Genomic DNA, 25743 nt, shown 5'->3' with positions numbered 1-25743 from the left:
CCATCTTTTGATACATATGCAGCTAGAGACAAGAGCTCCGGGGTACTGGTTAGTTCATATTGTTGTTCCACATATAGGGTTGCAGATCCCTTTAGCTCCGTGGATAATTTCTCTAGCTCCTCCATTGGGGGCCGTGTGACCCATCCAATAGCTGACTGTGAGCATCCACTTCTGTGTTTGCTAGGCCCTGGCATAGTCTCACAAGAGACAGCTATATCTGGGTCCTTACAGCAAAATCTTGCTAGTGTATGCAATGGTGTCAGCGTTTGGAAGCTGATTATGGGATGGATCCCTGGATATGGCAATCACTAGATGGTCCATCCTTTCGTCACAGCTCCAAATTTTGTCTCTGTAACTCCTTCCATAGGTGTTTTGTTCCCATTTCTAGAAAGGGGTAAACTGTCCATACTTTGGTCTTCGCTCTTCTTGAGTTACATGCATTTAGCAAATTATATCTTATATCTTGTGTATCCTAAGTTTCTGGGCTAATATCCACTTATCAGTGAGTACATATTGTGCTAGTTCCTTTGTGTTTGGGTTACCTCACTCAGGATGATGACCTACAGGTCCATCCATTTGCCTAGGAATTTCATAAATTCATTCTTTTATTTTTTATTTTTTTAAATTTATTTATTTTTATTACATAGTTTCCTCAATTACATTTCCAATGCTATCCCAAAAGCCACCCCATACCCTCCCCCCCACTTCCCTACCCACTCATTCCCATTTTTTTTTTTTTTTGGCCCTGGCGTTCCCCTGTACTGGGGCATATACAGTTTGCGTGTCCAATGGGCCTCTCTTTCCAGTGATGGCTGACTAGGCCATCTTTTGATACATATGCAGCTAGAGACAAGAGCTTCGGGGTACTGGTTAGTTCATATTGTTGTTCCACCTATAGGGTTGCAGATCCCTTTAGCTCCTTGGGTACTTTCTCTAGCTACTCCATTGGGAGCCCTGTGATCCATCCATTAGCTGACTGTGAGCATCCACTTCTGTGTTTGCTAGGCCCTGGCATAGTCTCACAAGAGACAGCTCTATCTGGGTCCTTTCGATAAAATCTTGCTAGTGTATGCAATGGTGTCAGCGTTTGGAAGCTGATTATGGGGTGGATCCCTGGATATGGCAGTCTCTACATGGTCCATCCTTTCATCTCAGCTCCAAACTTTGTCTCTGTAACTCCTTCCATGGGTGTTTTGTTCCCACTTCTAAGGAGGGGCATAGTGTCCAAACTTCAGTCTTCATTCTTCTTGGGTTTCATGTGTTTAGCAAATTGTATCTTATATCTTGGGTATCCTAGGTTTTGGGCTAATATCCACTTATCAGTGAGTACATATTGTGTGAGTTCCTTTGTGATTGGGTTACCTCGCTCAGGATGATGCCCTCCAGGTCCATCCATTTGGCTAGGAATTTCATAAATTCATTCTTTTTAATAGCTGAGTAGTACTCCATTGTGTAAATGTACCACATTTTCTGTATCCATTCCTCTGTTGAGGGGCATCTGGGTTCTTTCCAGCTTCTGGCTATTATAAATAAGGCTGCTATGAACATAGTGGAGCATTTGTCCTTCTTACCGGTTGGGACATCTTCTGGATATATGCCCAGGAGAGGTATTGTGGGATCTTCTGGTAGTACTATGTCCAATTTTCTGAGGAACTGCCAGACTGATTTCCAGAGTGGTTGTACAAGCGTGCAGTCCCACCAACAATGGAGGAGTGTTCCTCTTTCTCCACATCCTCGCCAGCATCTGCTGTCATCTGAATTTTTGATCTTAGCCATTCTGATTGGCGTGAGGTGGAATCTCAGGGTTGTTTTGATTTGCATTTCCCTGATGATTAAGGATTTTGAACATTTTTTCAGGTGCTTCTCTGCCATTCAGTATTCCTCAGGTGAGAATTCTTTGTTCAGCTCTGAGCCCCATTTTTTAATGGGGTTATTCGATTTTTCTGGAGCCTACCTTCTTGAGTTCTTTATATATATTGGATATTAGTCCCCTATCCGATGTGGGATAGGTAAAGATCCTTTCCCAATCTGTTGGTGGTCTTTTTGTCTTATTGACGGTGTCTTTTGCCTTGCAGAAGCTTTGCAATTTTATGAGGTCCCATTTATCAATTCTCGATCTTACAGCACAAGCCATTGCTGTTCTATTCAGGAATTTTTCCCCTGTACCCATATCTTGAAGGCTTTTCCCTACTTTCTCCTCTATAAGTTTCAGTGTCTCTGGTTTTATGTGGAGTTCCTTAATCCACTTAGATTTGACCTTAGTACAAGGAGATACGAATGGGTCAATTCTCATTCTTCTACATGATAACCGCCAGTTGTGCCAGCATCATTTGTTGAAAATGCTGTCTTTTTTCCACTGGATGGTTTTAGCTCCCTTGTCAAAGATCAAGTGACCATTAGTGTGTGGGTTCATCTCTGGGTCTTCAATTCTATTCCATTGGTCTACTTGTCTGTCACTATACCAGTGCCATGCAGTTTTTATCACAATTGCTCTGTAGTACAGCTTTAGGTCAGGCATGGTGATTCCACCAGAGGTTCTTCCTTTTAAATTTCTAACAAACTGTAATGCTGATTGCTAGTTACCTTTTCCATCATTTGGAAAGGAGGACATTGACAAAAATGTTGTTCTCAAATAGTGGATTGAAAAATATATTTGGATGCTTTTCCAGAGTTTACTACTTAAAAAAAAAAGAGTAAACAACAATTCAAACAAATAAAATACCGCTCTTCTAAAGAAAAGTAAACAGCACTGTGTGTGGTGGTGCACACCTTTAATCCCAGCACTCAGGAGGCAGAGGCAGGTGGATTTCTGAGTTCAAGGCCAGCCTGGTCTACAGAGTGAGTTCCAGGACAGCCACAGCTACACAGAGAAACCCTGTCTCAAAAACAAAAAAACAAAAAAACAAAAAAGAAGAAAGAGAAGGAGAAGGAGAAGGAGAAGGAGAAGGAGAAGGAGAAGGAGAAGGAGAAGGAGAAGGAGAAGGAGAAGGAGAAGGAGAAGAAGAAGAAGAAGAAGAAGAAGAAGAAGAAGAAGAAGAAGAAGAAGAAGAAGAAGAAGGAAGAAGAAGAAAAGTAAAGTAAACAGCATATCTAATTAATCAGAATCTGCATTTAAATATAATAAATTGTTATGAGTTATAATAGTCTGCAGTTTTTTAAACTACCAGAAGCAGTCAGTGTTATAGGACCTATATTATTTGTAAGTAGAGTTTAACGGTTGCTTTAAATAGAGTTTGTAATGGGTAATGTAGGGCAGTTACATTTAGAAATGACATTTGGAAGAGCCAGTTCAAGGCTCCCCTTCTTCTGACCTCATACCTTTGTGATAAACATAATCATAACTGTTATAGTACTATACAGTATAATGCTTTAAATAATTTTGCTATTTGATCTTAAACATGGAAAGTTAAATAGAAGAATTACGAACTGTAACCATCTTCTGTTCCATTTCAGGATCCTCACATAAAATAATCTCATCATTCCAATCATCATCAATTTCCTCCTTGAATTATGTAAGGTTTCCCAGCCTTTGAAATACAAAACCAATTATTGCTTGCTAAGACATTGCCATTTTTCTCTGTGGCCACATTAGAAATTCACAACTTTAAAAGTTCAAATATCCCTCTTAAATGAGGGCCAAAATGAAAGGTATGTACTTTAATTTACAGCTATTCAACAAACTGCAGAAAGTACTACTTTTCTTTGAAACACTTTATATAAATGACCAACTATATGAGCTGATTTTTCTTTTCTCCTCAAAAATATAGTAGAATCCTAGTGAAAATTTTTTATTAGATATTTTCTTTATACACATTTCAAATGCTATCCTGAAAGTTCCCTATACCCTCCCTCTGCCCTGTTCCCCTACCCACCACTCCGCTTCTTGGCCCTGACATTCCCCTGTACTGGGGCATATAAAGTTTGCAAGACCAAGGGGCCTCTCTTCCCAGTGATGGCCAACTAGGCCATCTTCTGCTACATATGCAGTTAGAGTCACAAGCTCTGGGGGTACTGCTTAGTTTATATTGTTCCACCTATAAGGTTGCAGACCCCTTCAACTCCTTGGGTGCTTTCTCTAGCTTCTTCTCCATTGGGTCTCTGTGTTCCATCTTATAGATGACTGTGAGCATCCACCTCTGTATTTGCCAGGCACTGGCAAAGCCTCGTATGAGACAGCTATAACAGGGTCCCGTCAGCAAAATCTTTCTGGCATTGTGCAATAGTGTCTGGATTCGGTGGCTGATTATGGGATGGATCCCCAAGTGAACTTTTTATTTGAAAAAAACAAAAAGCCTTCTCTTCAGAATGTTGTACTCTCTGTACAATGGTTGTGATAATGTTACCATTAATTCCAAACACATTGACAACTCTCTTAAAGCAGTGCTTACCGATTCAAGTTAATAAATCACACATATTTCCAAATTTTAAAAAACACTTTATTACATTATAATTACAGAACTATCTCATTCCCCCAAAACCAAGAAATTTTCTTTTAATTCCTCCTTTTGGTGGTCCCTTCCTCTTCCTTAGTCTACACAAATGCATGTTCTAAGTACTACCACTTCCTTTTCTTGCCTGCATACCAAATGTCTATGCTCTGTTCATTTCAGACCTAAAATACCAGTGAATTGTCAACTTGAGAAGATGGGGGTTCTGTTCTATTTGTATCATCTATATGAACACTTAAAATAGTATCCATAACACTCAGAAAAAAACAAGGTCACATATTTCTCTCATATTTGTTCACAATGTGATTAATACTCTGTTTCTAATGCAATTATGTGAGTTATGATATCTGAAAACCATTGAGATTTTATTTAGTGACATAGTAATGTGTAAGAATTTTTTTAAAAAGAGAATTTTTAAAAGGAAGCCTACATTTTCTAAAATGCGGCTCAGTTTCATAGCTTTTTATTCATGTTATTTGCATGGCTTATATTAGCCATAATATTGATTTTGAAATAATGAATTATTGAGCTTTTTCTCATCAAGACTATATAGATGATTACACTAATATGACGATATATTTATCACAGAAGACTCTACCCAGAATCATGCTAATCCCCAAATTATAGATTTTTCGATGAGCACAGGAAAATTGTGTTAAAACTATCTCTATTTCCTATGCTTATCTTCTGTTTGTGTCCTCCACATTCAACTCAAACTTAGTATTGACCTAATACATATAAAAATATAAGCAGAGGAAATAGCATAAGTATATGCCATGTAACTGTTAATTGTGAGACATGTTGCTTAACCTCTCTGCCATTACATTTACATTCATTTGTATTTGTAATCTCCTCATTTACTGTTGCTTGTATTGGAAAAGTAAGATGAAATATTATTTGTAAAAATACATAGCAAACTGCCAACCTAGAAAATGATGGACATCTACGAACATCCATGAGGTGGATTTTCATGTACACCATTCAGTAGCAAGAGTGCAGTGCTAAAATTCATTCACATATTGAAACTTTTGTGTCATTTTGTCTGTGTGTAATGTTTTATAAAGACTTGAAATCTTTACTCCATTCAGAAATAAAATTATTCCATGGGGGAAATTTATTCTTCTGTACATCTTAATATATACCTTGCATCTCAGTACTATTCTCTTTACTGAAGACAAATTTAAATATATGCATTCAATTTATATTTGGATGGAAACATCTGCTAAAAACTTGAACTTAAATTGGGACTTGTAACTAATATAATGCCATAAATTTTAAATTGGAAGCACATGGATCCCATTTTTCTTTCTACTCCCACATTTTTTCACATTATGCCTCCATCATCTGTGGAGACCACAACCATCACACAATAAAACTTATTTCTGCTATTTCCAAGGTTCAGTTAAAGAAATTATTTGCCTGGAAATTCCTGCCTTTGGGCAATGCCACAGAATGTCAGGTAAAGAGAATCCTAACTGAAGAATTTTCTCATTTTAGTTAACCATTGATGATCCACTCTCCCTGCTCATGAGACGAGAACGAGTAACAGAGCTTCCATGACGAGATAGTTGGTCACGAAACTCTGAAGCCATGAAATAGTACAGAATTGGGTCCAAAAGACAACAGAGACTTGCAAGGCATAGGGAAAAAGGATGGAAATACAGGGTACTTTTTACAGTGGGACAACTGGTAATGATGCTTTCCTTTACCATGGTGTAAAAAATGAAGTTAATGTGATAAGGAGTGAAGCAGATAACGAAGACTGCAGCACACATGAAAACCATCCGCAATGCTTTTTTCCTCTCACTAATCCCTTGAAAAGCAATTGGTGGGTGTTTCAAGGATACAGTTGTTTTCCAGGTACAACATGCAATGGTGATCACTGGAATCACAAATCCAGCAAGTTCAGCAATTACAACCATGGTGACCAGAACCACTGCATCCATCTGTTTGTACCCAAGATCAGCAAAGCAAGAATCTGTGCTATTGGCTAAGCCAGCATTTCTCAGGATGGGAAATGGCAAACAGGCAGTCCCTACAACAATCCAGATGACAGCACTGATGCCCACATCGTACCTACGCTTCCAGTTTCTGGCTCTGAATGGTTTGAGGAGAAAGAGGCACCTCTGAAGGCTAATGCATGTCAAGAAAAAAATGCTGGCATACATGTTGAGATATTTCAGATAGAAACACAGCAGGCAAAGGGCCCTCTGGAATGGCCAGTGACGATTGATATAATAGTAAATCCGAAGAGGTAAGGACAGGATATGAGCAAGGTCTGCCACTGAGAGGTTGATCATGAAAATGATGGCCTTGTTCTTCTTGCTGATGAAGCGGCACAGAACCCACAGGGCTGCACTGTTAGCCAGGAGACCCGGGATGAATATGAAGATATAGGTAGTTGCATACAGAGAGTACTGAAATGGCAAATAAGTGGCATTGCAATTGCTCTCAGCACTGCTGGTACTGTTGCTGCCCATCTTGAATATTTCAGTATGTTTGGCAAGGAAAACTGTGGAATTATGGCTCCTGTAAAAAAAAACACACAAAGTTTAAAGGCACAATGGTTAAATAATACTTTAGTGAATATCTAGGGCTCTCTTTTACACTGAGATATAGAATATTCCAATTAGAGATAATGCACAGATCAATAAGTAGAGACTCAAAGAAGATGAATTTCTGACCCAATATTGTGCAGTAAATCAGTTAAGAAATGATGGAAATGTGTCCTGGCATATTTCTTGTTTCTTCTTATCATATCAAAAACATTGTGGTATTCCTCAAACTTGCTTCTCTAGCATTATAAAGTGTCTTGAGTTTGCATCTGGTTGACTTGGAGAATGTGGGAATATGACCTTTTCATTATTTTATCGTAATAGCTCACTGCTCAAGTCCTCTTGCAGTTGTTCTATCTCCCTGGTCTTGTGTCCCATTCTCAGTTTACATGAAACACTTCAAAATGTATAATTTCACATCCTAAACTATGAATACTTCATTCTTGTAATTTTGGAAGTATAGTGCTTAGGTGTCCATTTCTGAAGAACCGTACATCATTATACATGTTAGTCTGTATACGTATAAATATAAAATTTAAATGAAATGTTCCTATCTAGGCTGACAATTCTCCCCCACCACCAAGAGACATATACTATCTAGCAAAACCCCAATGCCAGGCATGAGAAGCCTCTTTTGAGTTGTTGCTTAGTGATATTCAATAGATTCCCAAAACATTATAGGCTATTGCTGTTTCTGTTGCCTAACAGAGGTGGAAAGTCAGTCCATATTGCTGAAGACACCATACACTTTGGACACAGGACCCACAGCACATGAGCTGTATCTGAAAGCCTCCTCCTTCAAAACTAGCATTAATGTGTCCAGAAGGCACCATACAAGCTTCCAAAGGAAGAGCGTAACTGATAGATATGATACCTATAAATCACATAAACAACCAGCATGATATAATAATTCCAAGGGTACAATCAATACTAGCATGCACACCTTGGTATTAATTTGGACATAAGAACCACCCACTCAATAAGAGGGAAATTGTGCCCATTACTGCAAACCAGTCAACTACCCCAGAATAGTGAAGCCATGAATTTTGGAGGAGAAACTATAGCAGATATTTCACTAAACTAGTATCATCCCTAACAACATTTTAAGTATTTGTCATGCCCACAGATAAATGTATCCCTCACACTTCATCAAGGAAAACTCACTTTGCAATAAAGAGACCATTAAAGAAAACCACAAAGAGCAAAATTGCAGAGTTGTGAATCCCAACTTCAGTACAACTCCGTCATCTATGATTCAGGGATCATTCAGAAAGCAGGAGTAGAACCATAGAAACAGGAAGTTTGCTGTGAAATTGCTTTTCTTAGAAACAATAAAGAATTTATACTCATGAAGTCTTATCAACATAACTGCCTAAACATGAACTGAACAGGGACACCTTTAGACATGCTAATGTGGAAGGGGAATTCATGAGGCTATAATCCCACCTAACCCTAACCCTAGACATACCCCCTCAAAAAAAGAATCAAAAAGCCTACAGGCAGTAATGAGTGGAGAAATAAGTCTTCTCTAAGGAAGAACAGACTAATTATCCAATACCAAATGGTTAGTCCTAAAAAACATATACATACAATTGTCATATGAACTGAGCAGGTTATATTTATGTATTTAGAAGCACACAACAACAACAATATCAAAAAGGCCATGAATTTTTAGAGAAATTAAGGTAGATACATTAAAAGAATTGGAGGAAGGAAAGGGAAAATATATAATTATACTATATTCTCAAAAATATTTAACATTTTTAAAAGAATCCAACACTGGTGCAATGTCATCAGAGGACACATTATCTAACAGTCACAGTGAATATCGCCCTAATATTAGTAAAACAGCACATCTGAACTACTTTTTGAGAACAACTTAAAATTTAATTTTGAGTGAATATTAAAGTAATCATTAAAGAACAAAACTTTCAGACATTTTATATCATATGATGATTCATTTTTGTTTGAGTTATGTATTATGTTGAGATATAGAAATGTAGACTAATCTGATAGGGCTTCTCAAGTTCTGCACAGAGTTGTAGAGGTTACCTACAGAAGACAATGGGAAGTAGCAGCAGAATTATCATCTTATTTTAACTACCTTATAAAATCTCAGATTACAAAGGCCCTTTGAACCTATAAGAACTACACCAGACTTCTCATCACAGACAATGAAATCTAGAAGATCCTGGGCAGATGGCATAAAGACCCTAAGAGAACACAAATGCCAGCCCATGCTACTATATCCAACAAAACTCTCAATCACCATAGACAGAGAAAAGAAGATATTCCATGATAAAACCAAATTTACACAATATCTTTCCACAAATCCAGCCCTACAAAGGTTATTAGATGGAAAACACCACCACAAAGAGTGAAACTACACCCTAGGAGAAGCAAGAAAGTAATCTTTCAACAAACCCATGCAAACATAATTCCACCTCTAACAAGAAAATTAACAGGAAGGAACAATCACTTTTCCTTAATATCTCTTAATATGAAAATTAATATTACCAACATATTCTAATCGATTGAAATTCAAAAATATGAGGATTTAGAAATTTGTTGGCTGTCATCCTGTGGTCTCTCTAATTTGTTAATGGGAGAAATAGGTCCAATATTGTATAATCCATATACACATTTTGCTTGTTTGTACAGGACAGGGTCTTGCTGTGTGCCACATAATGGTCTTGAAATCATGCTTCTCCTACATCAGCCTCTCTATTAGTAGGACTGTTTATTTGATTTTTTTACACTATACTATTGTTTTCAGAACAGCTTACATATTTCAAAATTATTTATACAGCCAAAAGAAATGTAGACAATTAATTTGGGAGGTGGCTTGTAAGAGAACAGCAAAGAATGAGACTGAAGGCTTTGCTTGATATTTATAATTCTTGTGTCAATTTTTTTTGTTTGTTTGTTTTTGTTTTTTTGGTTTTTTTTTTGTTTTTTTTTTGAGGCAGGGTTTCTCTGTGTAGCCCTGACTGCTGTCCTGGTACTCACTCTGTAGACCAGGCTGGCCTTGAATTCAGAAATCCACCTGCCTCTGCCTCCCGAGTGCTGGGATTAAAGGCGTGCGGCTTATTGTGTCAATTTTGAAGAAGAGGACTTTATAAGTTATTCTTATTCTGAGATGAATGCTTTTCAAAGTCATCACAACCAATGAACCAGTATCTTATCCTCACCTAACATCTTTGCCACCGTCCAAGCAGAACCATTGTTCACTGAAACAGTTAATGAATGATTTCATGGATAGACCATCTTAATGCACACACCTTTCTTAAATGAATGTAACCTGTTCCCTGCGGGCTGGAAATGACAACAATCACTCAAGTCAGATAGCTTTAACTGTAGCAGAAAATCTTTAACCAAAAATCGTGCCTACAACTCATTCCTTGTCGCAGCAGAACTGTCAACGCTTAGCTTATCTACTATGGAGGTAAAATCCTTTGGTGATGTGAGGGACATTCAAGTACAGCCTTATTACAATGAACTTCCAATGTCCAAAATCTGTTCTTATTTTGTGTTTGTACCACAGTAAGAGCCAAGATTTTAAGCTCTACTAAAAACAAAACAAACAAACGAACAAAACAAAACAAAAACAAAAACAAAAAGAGTTTATTTATGTTCATTAAAAAAAACTAATAGTGATATATTATTTTAAAATACCATACAGTTAATATATTTGGAGTTATTTAAAATTTATTTTGAGAAAAACATATGTATTTTCAGTATTGCTGTAGACAAACATCTACATAAGACTGTTCAATTAATTATTGTTTTTATATCAAACAACTTTTATAATATTCATTTTATTGGTACAATATTTTATAAATTTTAAAGAATATGATAAAAAATGAAAGGGGGTTTGAAGGGGGGCTCTCCGGGAGGAGTTGTGGTACAAAAGGGAAAGAAGAACGTGATCTAAGTCTAAGTATTTACTCAAAATATGTTTTTAAATGTTAACAAATTCAGGTAAATTGAAATTATGTATCTTTTCTCATCATAATGCAATAAAACTTAAATCGAAAATAAAAAGAACTTAGAAAAGAAAAAAGGGGCCTTTTAAAATTACCCATTGAGCCTATATATACATAATACAGGAAAAAAAAGCTAGGACTAAGGACTGATTGATAAATTAAAGATCTGAGAATTCAAGTGGAAGATGTTTTAGTCTCTACAGATATTCTTCTCAATCTTCATTTCCCTCCCCACACAATTTACACATGTACCCCTTTTATGAGATTTCAAGGACAATTATTTTATTCAAAGCTTCATGGGGAAGAAAAAAGAAATAAGTAAGGTAAGAAGAAAGAAAAGAAGGAAGGAAGGAAGGAAGGAAGGAAGGAAGGAAGGAAGGAAGGAAGGAAGGAAGGAAGGCAGGCAAGGAAGGAAGAAAGCAAACATGCCCTGAAGTTGTTTCTCATATGAAGTGGCTTCTTACATTTTTACTTTTATTCTGTTGCCTGTTGAATATATTTACTACAATGGAGTATTGTAGTTTTAAGTTCTCTTTCTTTGTGGATGAATGGCAACTGATACCATTTTCAGTCCCATTGCAATAAACAGAGATGGAATAGCATAAAGGAACTCCAAGTGACAATTCCACAAAAAGGAAGGAACCCAAGTACTTTCACTTTGCTTACTCTTCTCTTTCATATGTAAATCTACTTGACCTATCATTGGTGATATGTCATAAAGAGTAAAGTAGTCATCCCATGTGTTTTTGGAGGGCTTCTAATAAGAGGTACTCAAAGGTGAAAGGTGAAACCATGAAGGCTGTAGATCAGGAACAGCAAAAGAAGTATCCATATGTTTCATATAATTTACTAGTATAAATTATTATTGTTTATTATTATTAAAAATTATAGTAATTGATATGTTTTTACAATCATATAACATAGATGGAGAGACAAATGCTTAGAAAGATTTAGTGAATTTGGAGGTTGTCTTAGTCAGTGTTCTACTGTGAAGATACACCATTACCAAGACCACTCTTGCTAAAAAATTCATTTAATAGGAGGTTTGATTACAACTTTAGAGGATTGGCACATGCTCATCATAATGGGAAATACACAAACATAGAGCTGGAGCAGTAGCTGAGAGCCTTATATCCTGATCTATAGTCAGCAGACAGAGAGCTAGAGAGACAGACAGAGATAGAGAGACAGAGACAGAAACAGAGACAGATACTGGAACTTGCATGGGCTTTTGAAATCTCAGTGCTCAATCCCAGTCACATAACACCTTCAACAAGGTCACATCTACCTCACCGAGACCATACCACCTCATCCTTCTCAAAAACCTTCCAGTCTTGGTGACTAAGGGGGTGTCATTCAAACCACCACAGAGGTAAAAACAACGCATACTCTTTTGTAGGGCTATTCCAAGTCTCAAGGTATTTTGTCACTTGCCTCCCTGCAACTAGGTGTGACTTTAAAATGTAGCTAGCTTATCGACCATTTTCACATATTCAAAAGGAAATATCCCTGATTGGATCATATGTTAAATTCTATGTCTTCCACTTGTGGTCTTCTGGAAATGTTAGGAGTGAAAGCCTATCTTAATGATATGGGTCACTGGTGATGAGTTCTATCTTTGTTTTCCATCCACCATGGAGCAAGCTCTATGCCATGGTGAACTGAGTAAAAATGAATTCGTCCCAACAACCACGTTGATTGTAATACTGGCATCACTTCTGTTGTCATTTTTTGTTACCAATGCAGAGGCTGCCAAGAGAGCAAAGGGAGCTACAGCAAACTACAATTTGATTTCAAGAACTAAGAACACCTCAAGCCCAATCAAATTCCACTTCCACTTTTGCACTTAACAAACATGGGTATTTGGTGTTTTTTGGTGTTTTTTTTTTTTTAATTTTTGCTTGCTTTACCAGTACAGACAGATTCTCTTGTCAACAGAGCATCACACCCCTGAGTTAAATAGCAGAGCTCAGTGTTGCCAAAACAGAAAACACAAGGCCAGTTCACACCTTTCTATTATGGGTTTGTTCACCTCTGAATCTGTCACATATACAACTCAGAAATTCACAATTAGTCACAAATTTAGATTCTATGATCTGGTTACCAAAACTCTTCTCCAAACAGAAGAGGAAATAGTAAGAGGTTTCTTTCATCTCCTCAGTAAAAATTAAGTGTAAAATCCCTATGCTTGGAAGAGATGGGGAATTTATTCTTGCTTCAACAGAAATATAACTTCTCAGAACAGGAACACCTCACTTGCTCTGAAGAATTTATGTCACCCTGAAATTTAAGAAATAAAAGCAATCTAAAAATCTACTAAGACAAAAAGATCCAGCAAGTCCCCTCATTTTCTCTGTATTTGGTTCTGTTCTCTATCAGTGTTCTTTCTCTAGCTTTGTCTGTGCCACTCTAGCCCCCTGTCTCTCCTTTTCCCTTGCTCTCTCAATTTCTGGGTAGCTCCCTTTACTTATGTTACCAATATTGCTCTCCTTTAACCTAGACATATTTTTGGTTCCTGCCTCATGAAGAGATGTGAAATTCATGATTCATTCCTGAGTGTATGCTTCCCTTTTCTGCATCTGTCGATCCCTCTATTCAGAATGGCCTCACTCCACGTCTTCATACATCTAGCTATTCTTAATCTTGGTTTGGAAATCAGAGAAGCTTTGAGCTTTCATGTGAATTCTATTTCTCATCACACAGAACGTTCTTTATTCTTAATCTTTGTAGCATCAGCATTTGAAATGTACAGACCCACTTAATTCTTTGTTCAACACACTGGTCATCCTTTTATTAATTTCATTGGTACCATAAAAGAGTGTTTTATCCATCACCATATGACTATTAAGCATTCAAAGAAATTTTGTATGTAAGTGGTTCAAAGCTCTAAACTCAAAGCATTTTGCAAAAAAAAGAAAGAAAAGAAAATCTTGAGGTTATGAAGTACCTAACCTTTACTGCTTAGGAAGGTCAGGTCTGTAGAGGCTTAAACATACAGACCTTGAAATAAGATTTTCATGGCTTTTTACACTTAAAAAAAAAAGTGTTCAGTGGGGAAGTTGTGGAGCATGCCTTTAATCCTAGCACTTGGGAGGCAGAGGCAGGTGGATTTCTGAGTTTGAGGCCAGCCTGGTCTACAGAGTTGAGCTCCAGGACAGCTATGGCTATACAGAGAAACCCTGTCTCTAAACCTCCCTCCCCTCCCCAAAAAATGTTCATTTCACATTATAAAAAGTATCAAAGATATGCATACTTCTTTCATTTTATTAGCAAATGTTTTCTTATCTGCTTTTGCAACTCAGAATGGCAATGTAAAGACTGAGTCTTTACATCTCAAAGCTCTTTACACTTAGAGATCAAGTTTAAAGAGGAAATGACTTTTTGTATTTGCCTCCCTGCCCCCATGGACTTTTGAGGCACAATCCAATCCTATGGACCTTGGAGTAAATTTTGTGGAAAACAATGAATCTTCATAAATACTATCCCTCTGAAGCTCACTAGAGTAATCTTTTAGAGAAATCACTGAAAAATATCTCTAAAATGTCTATAAAAATCAATATATCATATGAATTGAGGTGAAGGTCATGGGAAATAAGGAATCTTTTTACCTGTGAGGTAAGTAGATCAGATGCCATAGGTTTTGTTAGCAAGATGATTTATTCATGAAAAAATTAGTGTCTTGCTCAAGGCCACAGGATAATTTTATGTTAGTACTCAAATCAATAGTCTGGTAAGTAGGCCTCTTACTGGCCTTTGTGCCATGTTCTCTTGCTTCTCTGAAATTCTAGGATATAAATTATCTCAACTGAGTGAAGATGGCAGTTGAACTGAGATGTTTCTACTCTCAAATTGGTCTCTATAGGGACAGACTTGGGGAGAAAAATTAAGATTATATTGGGGAAAAAAATAAGGTCAAGCCTTGTTTGCCTGAATTGTTGACTATTCTATTTCTACTGTAGCAATCTTTCAAAACTGAAGTCTAGTCACACCTTTTCAATACAGGCTTCCATAGCATGCCAGTATGAACTAATTGCTATTAATTGTTATTAATGACATTCATTTGAGACTTAAATTTGCAATTTAATCTAGCAAGCAGATATTTTTATGTGTATATGATATATGCTAATTACTGAGGATAGGTGAGTTGAATAACAAATTCTGGAGAAGAACTTAGTTGGCTGATACATTCTCAAGAAGTTTGCATCAGCAGACTGCAAAGACGGCTGAAAGGATGAGAGCACTTGTTCTTGCACACATCCTGAGGTTGATTCTCAGTAAGCACATGTAGGCTAACAATCATACAGTATTTCAGTTCCAGGAAATCTAATGCTCTCTTCTGACCTCACATGCACATGTGCATGTGGTGTACAGATAAACAGGCACATAAAGTTTAAAATAATAAGGCTTTTAAAAAGAAATTTGTAGTCATTTGTGAGAGAATATAAAAGTAATTCACAATAATGCAATTTAAAAACATGCCATGAAATATGTACTAGAGATATTTATGTGGAAATAGAAAGAAGTGTTGCATAGAAATGGTCAGAAGTTGAAAGGATAAGGGAATTTCAAGAATCAGTTTTGAAAGTAAGCAGAATATAGGAGGAGAAACTTTCAAAATTCCCATGGTATTGGAATGGGATAGTAGTCATTTTACAAAAGCTGGTGAATAATATGAGATTATAAAAGTATGGAATAAGAGAAACTAGTTTAAAGGAAAGGTGATTAAGGCAGATGGTACCATGTCATAAAGAGTTTTGAAGGCATTTGAGTGAAAGATAAAATCCTTTAAATGATACTAATGAGAATTCTAATAGAACTATACTTAAAGTTTAGAGTCATCCCTCTGGCAACACTGTGCAAATTAGTGTTAAAAGACAGCACGGAAAATCCAAGTCATTTTGGTATAGGTAGATTGTTTAACAGTTCAGTCCTGCCAGAAATGTGTGGAACATGCTATATTCAGTACCCAGGCCACAAAAGACTAAATCAACAACAAAACTGTTCCTTCTGGCTACTAAAGCAGTTGAACTGATAAAGAGTAAGCTCTAAAGTCAGCAAGACATGAAACTTATAATTTCAGAAATAAGTCAGATAAGACACTGGTGAGGCCCTGAATGTCAAAGACAATTTTATTATAAAATGATATAAAATTAACCTCTTTCTTATGCTGGTGCTTTTGAAATTTGCACTTTCTGTCAAGATTCATCAATTTCTGTCTTTTCCATGGACATTTCTTTCCAAAACCAACACTAAACTCTACTCTAAGATGTAACATGCTAACTGACCCAAGACATATCAAATGTATGTATACTCTCCATGATAAAATCCTTTCTCTCAGAAGTCAATAGTTTCCTCCTATCTCAAGGACCCACTTTAGCCCTTATTTTTCTCCATCATTGGGGAACTGTACTTTGGCTTCCCTCTTCTTCCAAGTCTTAATGTACTTGCAGATTTCACTAATAAAATGTACTCTTCATAATAAAATGTACTCTTCATAGCAAGATTGTACATCTTAGAACTATATATATATAATTTATCCATATTGAACAATGGTCTAGGCAGGGTATAGGAATTTTTACAAGCAAGAGTACATAGTGTAGGCGTATATTAGCAAACAAGGAAGTCTGTCACATGAGCTACTTTCTCAGTCAAAATCCATAATCTTTCTCTCTCCTTCTCTTTAGATAAATGAGGTTAAACTCCAAGAAATCAGGACATGTAAGAAATTCAAAGTGTATTATTCCAGTTTCCTATTTCCAGCAGGAATCTTATATGCTTAAGTAAAATTTCATCATTTTGCACTATATTTTGTAGAAATAAGTTTTGCTTCAAAATATGTGTTTATATCAGGGTTTTGAATCTTATTTACTAATGCTGAGACAAAGGTTTTAATAGATACGGAAAAGCAGTTCCCCTCCCTAAATAACTATATTCAGTTTCCATGAATAGACAACTCAAGAATATCTATATAATTATGGTATGAGATTTGTCCTTAAATCATAGTAAAATACTAAATCCAAGTGCCTCTGTTTCCTGTAAATTATCCAATGCTATTCCTATCTATATCATTAATTTTTGTAGGAATAAGAGTTTCATTATTATAACTTTAAAAGATCAGGAAATTGACTCTTAGCAAGATTAATTTTATTTTATTTCCCCAAATCTGAGAAGTATTGCAATTTAGCTTGTAATAAGATTTCTTCATAAAACTAGGAAAAAGTTGAAATTCTCCATCTCTAAACAAGTTTTTGCATGGAAGAAAAATATTTTAAGATGCTTTATATGGAATATACTCTCCTTAAAGATAAAGACACTGCACTTCTTAGGTACAGTTCTAGCACTTTTATCTATATTTGCTACATATATATGACAAATGACTGCCCACCAGATCTCAGGGTAGTACCACCAGGTTTCAGGGTAGTACCATATCAAAATAAGGGATTTTTATGAAGATTTGCCTGTAGGCTCAAATCACATTAGATTGCAGATAGAAAATTTGGTACACTTTAATTTTGTCTTTCATAGAAGGAGTGTTGAGTTGAACAAGACTTGTAGAATAGGGAAGACTGAAAACAGGAGAATATTTTTTTTAAATATTACCCTTGGATCAAAGAAACTTTGATTCAACTAGTCAAATACCAATTCTCTACATTGCTGTAATAAACCCAATTTTTTTCATTTCTTTATTATTAAAATAAGAAAATTAAGCTCAATGGTCTTTAACTCTGTTCTAGCTCTAACTTACCTTGTCTGTTATGGGCACTACCCCTCTCACTACTGTCACTGCCAGATCCTGATGCAGCCACTACCCTGCTGAGAAGATATACTTAGAACATTATAGTTGTGTGTATGTAATTATCAAAAATCATTGTTGAATGATAATTACAAATGATATTATTAGTGAATTATTTAATTGAAACTTGAGGATACTAGCACTCAAAATAAGTAATCCCATTTCCCAAAACGATTAAGCAATGGGCTCAGGATGGAAAGTCAGTTCTGGAATGAAGCTCTATTCATTCCCTAAGTACAAGCTCGATGGCTCCTCATCCTCTCCTCCTCATCCTCTCAACTCTCCTTCTCTTTTAAAGCTCTTGTCATTAAGAAACCAGCACAACTTAGCAAACATGTATATAAAAATTACTTCTATTTTCCTTGATAGTAGGGGTAGTTGTCTTAGAAAAAATGAAAAAGAAAAAGAACCAGAGATGTGTTTTTAAAAAAAAAGCAAAATCATTGTTCTAATAAAAGTGCTAAAAGTATATATGTCCACATTCTTCTTGGTGACAACATACACTATAGTTACAAAGTACCAATGCAATGAGTAGATTGTTCTAAGTCCAGGATTGGTTCTTTACAACAGCAAGCTTTCATTAATTTTTTGTTTGTTTGTTTCTTGAAAGAACTAATGTCTTTCAAATCCTGATATGAACTTCAAGTAAAATTTTGGGATAATTTAATTAAAGTACACTGTAGAACTCCCCACCCAACCATTGCCCTGATTGTGGAAAATTGTCCATACTGTAGTTTCACAGCAAACATATCTGTGTTCTTTGTTAGAACCATGGCAAGAGCATCATAGAACCCCAAGTTATTTATCTCAAACACAGCCACCAAGTACCACCCCAAAACTTCCCCCAAAACTGTGCTTATTCACTTGGAGTTCTTTGTTCTTTCACTACTTGGATTTAATAGTCCATACAGTTCAAACCGAACAACTTTTTCAATTAGGCCCTAAAAAGAACTGTGTTTGACCAAAGAAGCAATTGGATTCAGCAAAAAACATTATAAAAAGCAACTGTCCTAAATTTATGGCCTAGATAATCCGTATAGTTTAGACAATTAGAAACCCTAAGTATATTTGCATAACGCCTACCCATGTACCCTGTATTTTAGTTTTGCATAAATTCTCTAATTAGTAACTATAACAATGACTCCCTGCATTTATTTAAACAAGCAAAACAAAAATATCCCCACTTGAAGAATTCTAAAAATCGAGACTCTCTTCTCTTGAGAAGCTGAGCAAAGTCGGCATCATTGTATGTAGACTAATTCTGGGATTATCCAAGCACACAGTCTGCCATGAAGAAATCCCTAGAGAAGCTGGTTTTTGACTCACTACTGCTAGCTCCACTCTAAAGTGCATTCACTGAAAAGATAAGTGTCTCACATTTGAACTCTGCTATCTCTAAGCATTGAAGTTAGAACAACAATGAATCAAGGAATACCTCTGAACAAACTTTGACAATCAAACGGGTCATAGGTAGTTTTATACTACTGAAAGACACAGTCTTCTGTAAGGAAAAATGAACATGTGTTTTAAGACACAGTTCATAGCTGTAATTCTGCCACTAATTACCTGAATGTTCTTAAGTGGCTTCATCTCACTGTCTCAGATAATTTGACTGTATCATAAGGAATTTTTATCTGTATAGACCTTTTAGCTCCAAAATAAATCATCAGACTGTCTTCCTTCATGCTAGAGAAAAAAAAAAATACTATTTGTCCCAGTATCTCTGTAAGCTAAGATTACCATTAAGAGCTCAAACCTAGATTATTTTTTGTATGTAACTAGATAAATTACACACAGCACAAGTTCAAATCCTCTTTTATTGACTAAGTATGTCAAATTGTTCCAAATGAGACTAAATGCAACACTGTACTTACCTTTTGTGGCATCCACTACTCCTTGTCAACTGTATAGAAAGCCCCTTTAGCAAGCAGTGAGTTGCATCACATCCTTCATACTGCTATTGTAACAGTGGAAGCTGATCACATTATACTTCACTTTGAACTCTGGCTAGACTGAAAGACAATCACATTTCTTCCCTCTGTAACAATCCTGAGATGGGAAACCAAAGACCATTTTATTCAAAACACGGCCTTCACATCTGCCCCAGTCCAGATCTTTCTTTCTCCACCAATCCTCCCAAACAGAACCACAAAGTTACAGGTGCTGGGCTAGAACTTACCCTGATGCTGAGCTGGGATAGAGTCTTGTATATTTGCAAAGAGATGAGAGTAAAAAGGTACAACTCTGGGCAGCAAGCACATATCCTGCTGATAACTGAAAGAAAAATAATGTTGAAAGAGGAAGTAGAGCACATTAATGTCTCACCACAGAAACCTTGCTTGCACAGAACGTAGGTAAGTCCCTTGAGCAGATGACGTTAATCAAGTGTGATTTCTTCTTTATTTCGTTTGTGCTGTACAAACAGCTAATACGTCCTTGTCTTCTTAACTGTTACCTACCTTATTTCCTTCTACCACAACTCGAATGTTTTTCTTACTAAATCCAGTAGGTTTGGGGCCAAGATAAGACTTCTAAGCCAAATATAAAGAAAATTTACCTAAGACCTGGGAAGCTGCTGCTCTTTGAATTTTGGGAGGCAAACTTCAAAATACATATCAAAACTAACAATGGGACTCTCTCAGTTTAAACTTTCCACTCAATCTAGATCATCCTCATCTCTATCAGTCCATTTCTAGATTCACATTTTAATGTGTACTTAACTTGTTTTGTTTATTTATTGTGCCTTTGCTATACTGAAAACTACATCATACTGAGAGCAAAGGCTATGTCTAGATTATTTTTGTACTGTACATAAAGTATTTTCACAAATGTTTAAGTGAAAAGTGTGCAAGTGGGTGAATAAATGAATTCTCAAGGAATGTACATGTAAGTAAAAGAAAAGTGTGATTGATCACAGATCTGCCTCTAGTGTAATAGGAGTCTTCACAATGATTCTTCACAATGTCTATGGAATTGTCAGAAATACGCAAGTAAATACTACACACATAGAAACAACACTTTCAGCTAAGTTTCAGAAAAAAATCTCAGAAACAAGGCTTACTTACAAAGTAGTACAAACCTCTACAGGCATGTGAAAGAACCACACTTAGACTTTGCAGCCTGCAGCTGCAACAAACTTTCTGGGTAATAACCATAGTAAGGAAGAAAAACATAAATACTTGTGGGTTAGGTCAAAGAGTAGCATTTTGATTCACAGATAAGACTGGTGAAAGAAGGAAATAGTAGACCACGTTTTTGTAGGAGGGCAACCTGGAACTGCAACAGCTCATTTTGCAACGAATGCATCTTAGAAAAGCAGAACCGTTAGAGATCTAGGTGGAGCTAGGCCCAGCACTCAGGGATGTCCAATAAAAAGTCACAGGGGCGTTGAGGGATGGAAAAGAAATGATTTTAGCATTAGAAACTAAGAGTCTGGGCTGATTGATGATAGGACCATGACTTGTGAGGATTGGCAACAAAATAGGGTATTCTTCCTGGCTGAACTATGTAATGAAACAAGCTTGACCTTGCAGTCCTCTTCTTAATTCGGATTGCATAGATTTATCCAGCTCCAATCTGTTGTTAATTTCGTTTTTTGATTTGGCATCCTTACTGAAAAGAGACTAAGCTGACAGGCCAACACACATCTCAGTCCATTTGGCAGTTCTTTTCTGTACTATAAATTATTAAATTGGCGTCCTGTTGCAAATCTGTCCCTTGCGAGTATGAGCATTGTGAGCCAGTTTTCTAAGGTATTATCCTTCTCTGAAAAATACATATGTACTTCAAGATCTGCTGAACTTTGAGGCCAAAGCCTGGGATAGAAGGAGAAAGAAATCCTTTCCTGACAAGTGACCAGTGTCACCACATACCACATTCATTTCGCAGACAATTTCTTAATGTTGCTAGAAGAAAAGCGTGGTTACTTACCCCACCTCTCTCTTGTATTCAAGTAGCCTTGCCTATCATCATCTCTAACAAGGAAAGGAACAGATGAGAAGTTAGTGACCCAGATCAGGCAAGGAAAAAAAATTAAATTCAGGAAATATGTAGGTCGTCTACAAGGAACAAATCTGTAGACAAACAAAAAGAGCTAACTTAACAAGCATCCCTAACTTACTAGTTGCTGAGTTCAGTTGCTGGTCTGTGTGTCAATATCCCAGCCATAATAATCTAAATTTAGGGCAGTTGTCACATCAACTTGGATGCTTCCTTTTTTCTTGGTTACTGCATCATATATATTTCCTACACTGGGAAAAGTTTACAATTACACTTTAAATGTTATTAGGTGCTCTAAAAGTAATCTTTAATAAGTTTACAATTACACTTTAAATGTTATTAGGTGCTCTAAAAGTAATCTTTAATAAGTAATAATAACCATTATTGAGAATATTATTCATTAACATATAATTTATTTTTAAGGGAATCTATCTGAAATTAGAATCTGGAAATTCTCAATTTTTCTTAAACAACCAGAATAATTTAATTATTATGGCTATAGATATTCCTCTTTTTCAGAGTCTACTAAAAAACAGAGCCAGTTTCAACTCTACTGATAGTGAAAGGGATTTTTATAGTATGTCCTTTTAGATTAATGACTTTTATGACTCAATTATTATGTCTTTGCCTAACTTTCTATGTTTTACATTTGTTTGGAGTAATATGCTATAGTATGAACCCCTTTGAACTAACATCAATATTTCCTCAACTACTGAGTAAAAACTATAATATAAAAGTGAATTTTGACCTCAAATATTTTTTAATTAGAACCAGTCAACACAAACTCTTGGATAAACCATTTCCTAAACGCTCTGATTTCTGTCTGTATATCCATAAACTATCACTCTGAACTATTTTATAATTAATTCCCCCAACAAATACTTAATGAACTAAAATAATAATTAGCATTTTTACTGCAAAGTGGCGGTGATGGGATTTAGAACTATAACTTCTGTTCTCAATTAGTAGAAGTCATAGCATAGCATATAATCTGCAATTAAGTTGTGTGAGCACACTAGGAATCTATTTGGGAAAGTGAGTAAGTCCTGGATGCTCAGTAGACATTAAGGTTTTCTTTAATGTTAAGGGTTGCTGCTGTTCTTTACATTAAGTTGTGCTTCTCAAATAGAACATATCATTCTGGAAGGCTGTCAGGTTTTTGTAATTTCAGGAGTGCAAGGAACATTTCTTTAAGTTTTTAAAGTTATCAATTTGAAGACTTTAAATGTGACAAAAATAAAGCTGTGATTGCATAAGTAGTATTTATTCACACGAGGCTACGGTAAGCTGGGTTGTTTTCTGTTTAATTTGAAATTTTATCATTATTTTTAAAATTAAAATGTAAATATAACATTTTCATCTTTCTCTTTCCTCCTTCTAAGCGCCTTTCATTTGAAAATCCCTGCTTTCTCAAATTCATGGTATCATAACTGTTATTTTTTTCAATTGCTCTCATATATAGATGTATGTAATTATAATATCAAAAAGTAAAGTTGGAAAACTGTAATTAAGTAAACATGCTGCAATACAAGGACAAGTGTATAGAATTTACCCAAATATAGTAAAACCACAGTAAAACTTCAGCATTGCTGAAGGATAGCAAATTTAACAAAAAGGAATTAAGCAAGTAGCTCTGGGAAAGAAAAATTATCAGGTACAAAAGGGAAAACTAGCCATGCCTGTATTTGAAAGATACGAAGCAAAACACTTTTCTGAAGCACAGGGCATTTTGGAAAAGAGGGTGTAATGAGATGTTTTTGTAGATACATGCAAACAATCTCTTAGACCACAGAAATAATCAGATCCAAGAAGTTATGAGAACCAAGGCAGGAGAATGAAAATTATTACGAATATTTTTATTAGATATTTTCTTCATTTACATTTCAAATGATATCCCGAAAGCCCCCTATACCCTCCCCCTGCCCTGCTCCCCATCCCACCCACTCCCACTTCCTGGCCCTGGCATTCCCCTGTACTGGGGAATATAATCTTCGCAAGGCCTAGGGCCTCTCCTCCCATTGATGGCCGATTAGGCCATCCTCTGCTACATATGCAACTAGAGACACAAGCTCTGGGGGTAGGGAGGGTGGTACTGGTTAGTTTATATTGCTGTTCCTCCTACACTGTCAACAATAGAGCCCATTTAAAACATATCATCTCATTGAATCCTTTCTATGAAGTAGGAATTGATAGTATGGCCTATCTTGTCTGTTACTTAATTACAAGAAGAGTAATTAACTATTATTTTAGATATATTCTTTATTTAAATTTTAAATTTTATCCTCTTTCCTCATTTCCCCTCCAAAACCCCCTATCCCATCCCCACTCCCCCTGCTCACTAACCCACCCACTCCCACTTCCCTGTCCTTGCATTCCCCTACATTGGGGCCCTTCACAAGACCAAGGGCCTCTTCTCTCTCTGATGTCCCACAATGCCATCCTCTGCTACATATGTGGCTGGAGCCATGGGTCCCTCCATGTGTACTCTTTGGTTGGTGGTTTAGTCCCTGGGAGCTCTGGAAGTACTGGTTAGTTCATATTGTTGTTCCTCCAATGGGACTGCAAACCCCTTCAGCTCCTTGGGTCCTTTCTCTAGCTCCTCCATTTGTGACCCTGTCCTCAGTCCATGGATGACTTTCTACATTCACCTCTGTATTTGTCAGGCAAGGCCACCCAGTGACTGTCCCACCTGGGGATCTATCCCATATACAGTTACCAATACCAGACACTATTGTGGATGCCAACAAGGGCTTGCTGACAGAAGCCTGATATAGCTGTAATTCACTTCTTAAAGATGGGAAAGCATGTAAGTAAGAGAGATACAGGATTCTGACCCAACACTATTTACCTCTACAGTTCTATAAAAGAACACTTAGAAGACAAAACTGAATGAGAAGAGCTTTTGGGAGGATATGTAAGTAACTTAAGTATAAGGTAATAAGAATGTAGATTAGGAAAACAAGTGTACAAATGAAGGCAGAGAGTAATTTCAGAAGCATTATTTCTCTCTAAAGTGTTCTTAAGACTGTAATCAGTAAAATGAAAGAGGAAATGAACCTTCATGAATAGGAATAAATCAATCTTTGAAGGGAGCCATTTTGCATATTTTCCATTACAAGTTTTTGAATTGTACATTGAAGTGTCTTCTTCAGGAAGAAAAGTACAATTTATAACTGGAAGAGAGGTTGATTTGTGTGACTCCCAGAGAGGCTTATTGCACAGATATTTATTAGCACAGGGAAACTTTTGAGACTGCCTAAGAGGAATCTTCTGTCATAAGAAGTAAGGTAGTTTCAGTGGATATGAAATCTAAAGAAATCTATTTTAGAAGATTTTCAAGGGAATATGTTGCATTAAGACAAACTGACCAGTCTGTTGTACATGCTGTAAATCACCCAAAATGATAAAATTTTACTTAATTCTGGGTGATCTCTCTTTTATAATGACTTTTATTTTTTCTTACAATCTTCCCCTCTTCCCTGTCCACCCTCTCACAGTTCCTCATTCCATTTTTCCTCCTCTTCCCTGTTTCCAAGACTGTCCCCCACCTCCCCACCCCTTACCTGGGGCCTCAAGTCTCTGGAGAGTTGGGCATGTCTTCTCGCAGAGGCAGATACTTACACCCAACCATTGGACTGAAGTTGGGGACCCCTATATTTGAATTAGGGAAAGGCTGGAAAAAGCTGAGGAGGAGGGTGACCCCACAGGTAGACCAGCAGTCTCAACTGAGCCAGATCCCTGAGATCTCTCAAACACTGAACCACCAACTAGGCAGCATACAAAAGCTGGTATGAAACCCTAATATATATACAGCAGAGGACCATCTGGTCTGGGCTCACTGGGTAGTCTTTTTAGTTTCCAATCATCCAAAAACATGAACAATGAGCAAAATGCCAAAGCATGAAGGAAATAAAATTGTCCCACTTTCTTTTTTAAAATATTTTTTATTAGGTATTTTCCTC

General features: G+C 36.5%; 1 protein-coding gene across 2 annotated transcripts; it reads right to left on the bottom strand.

Moving 5' to 3' along the window:
* Nucleotides 1–4414: 4414 nt before the first annotated feature.
* P2ry10 (purinergic receptor P2Y, G-protein coupled 10) lies at nucleotides 4415–20897 on the bottom strand. Of its 2 annotated transcripts, none has more exons than NM_001357810.1 (3): nucleotides 20848–20897; nucleotides 19962–20056; nucleotides 4415–6977 (listed from the first exon to the last, which is right to left on the bottom strand). In NM_001357810.1, exon 3 carries the CDS (start codon nucleotides 6926–6928, stop codon nucleotides 5942–5944), a length of 987 nt encoding a protein of 328 aa, NP_001344739.1. In that variant the 5' UTR covers nucleotides 6929–6977; nucleotides 19962–20056; nucleotides 20848–20897; the 3' UTR covers nucleotides 4415–5941. The 2 variants fall into 2 exon arrangements, with proteins under 2 accessions (NP_001344739.1, NP_766023.1); NM_172435.4 differs by lacking the exon at nucleotides 20848–20897 and adding an exon at nucleotides 19657–19831.
* Between the last annotated feature and the right edge of the window lie 4846 nt (nucleotides 20898–25743).

Source organism: Mus musculus, chromosome X, assembly GCF_000001635.26.
Source record: "Mus musculus strain C57BL/6J chromosome X, GRCm38.p6 C57BL/6J".
Classification (NCBI taxonomy): Eukaryota; Metazoa; Chordata; class Mammalia; order Rodentia; family Muridae; genus Mus; species Mus musculus.
This window is presented reverse-complemented; position numbering and strand designations above follow the sequence as displayed.

Coding starts and splice junctions, on each gene's coding strand:
- P2ry10 (NM_001357810.1), bottom strand. CDS start 6,928: ATGGGCAGCAACAGTACCAGCAGTGCTGAGAGCAATTGCAATGCCACT.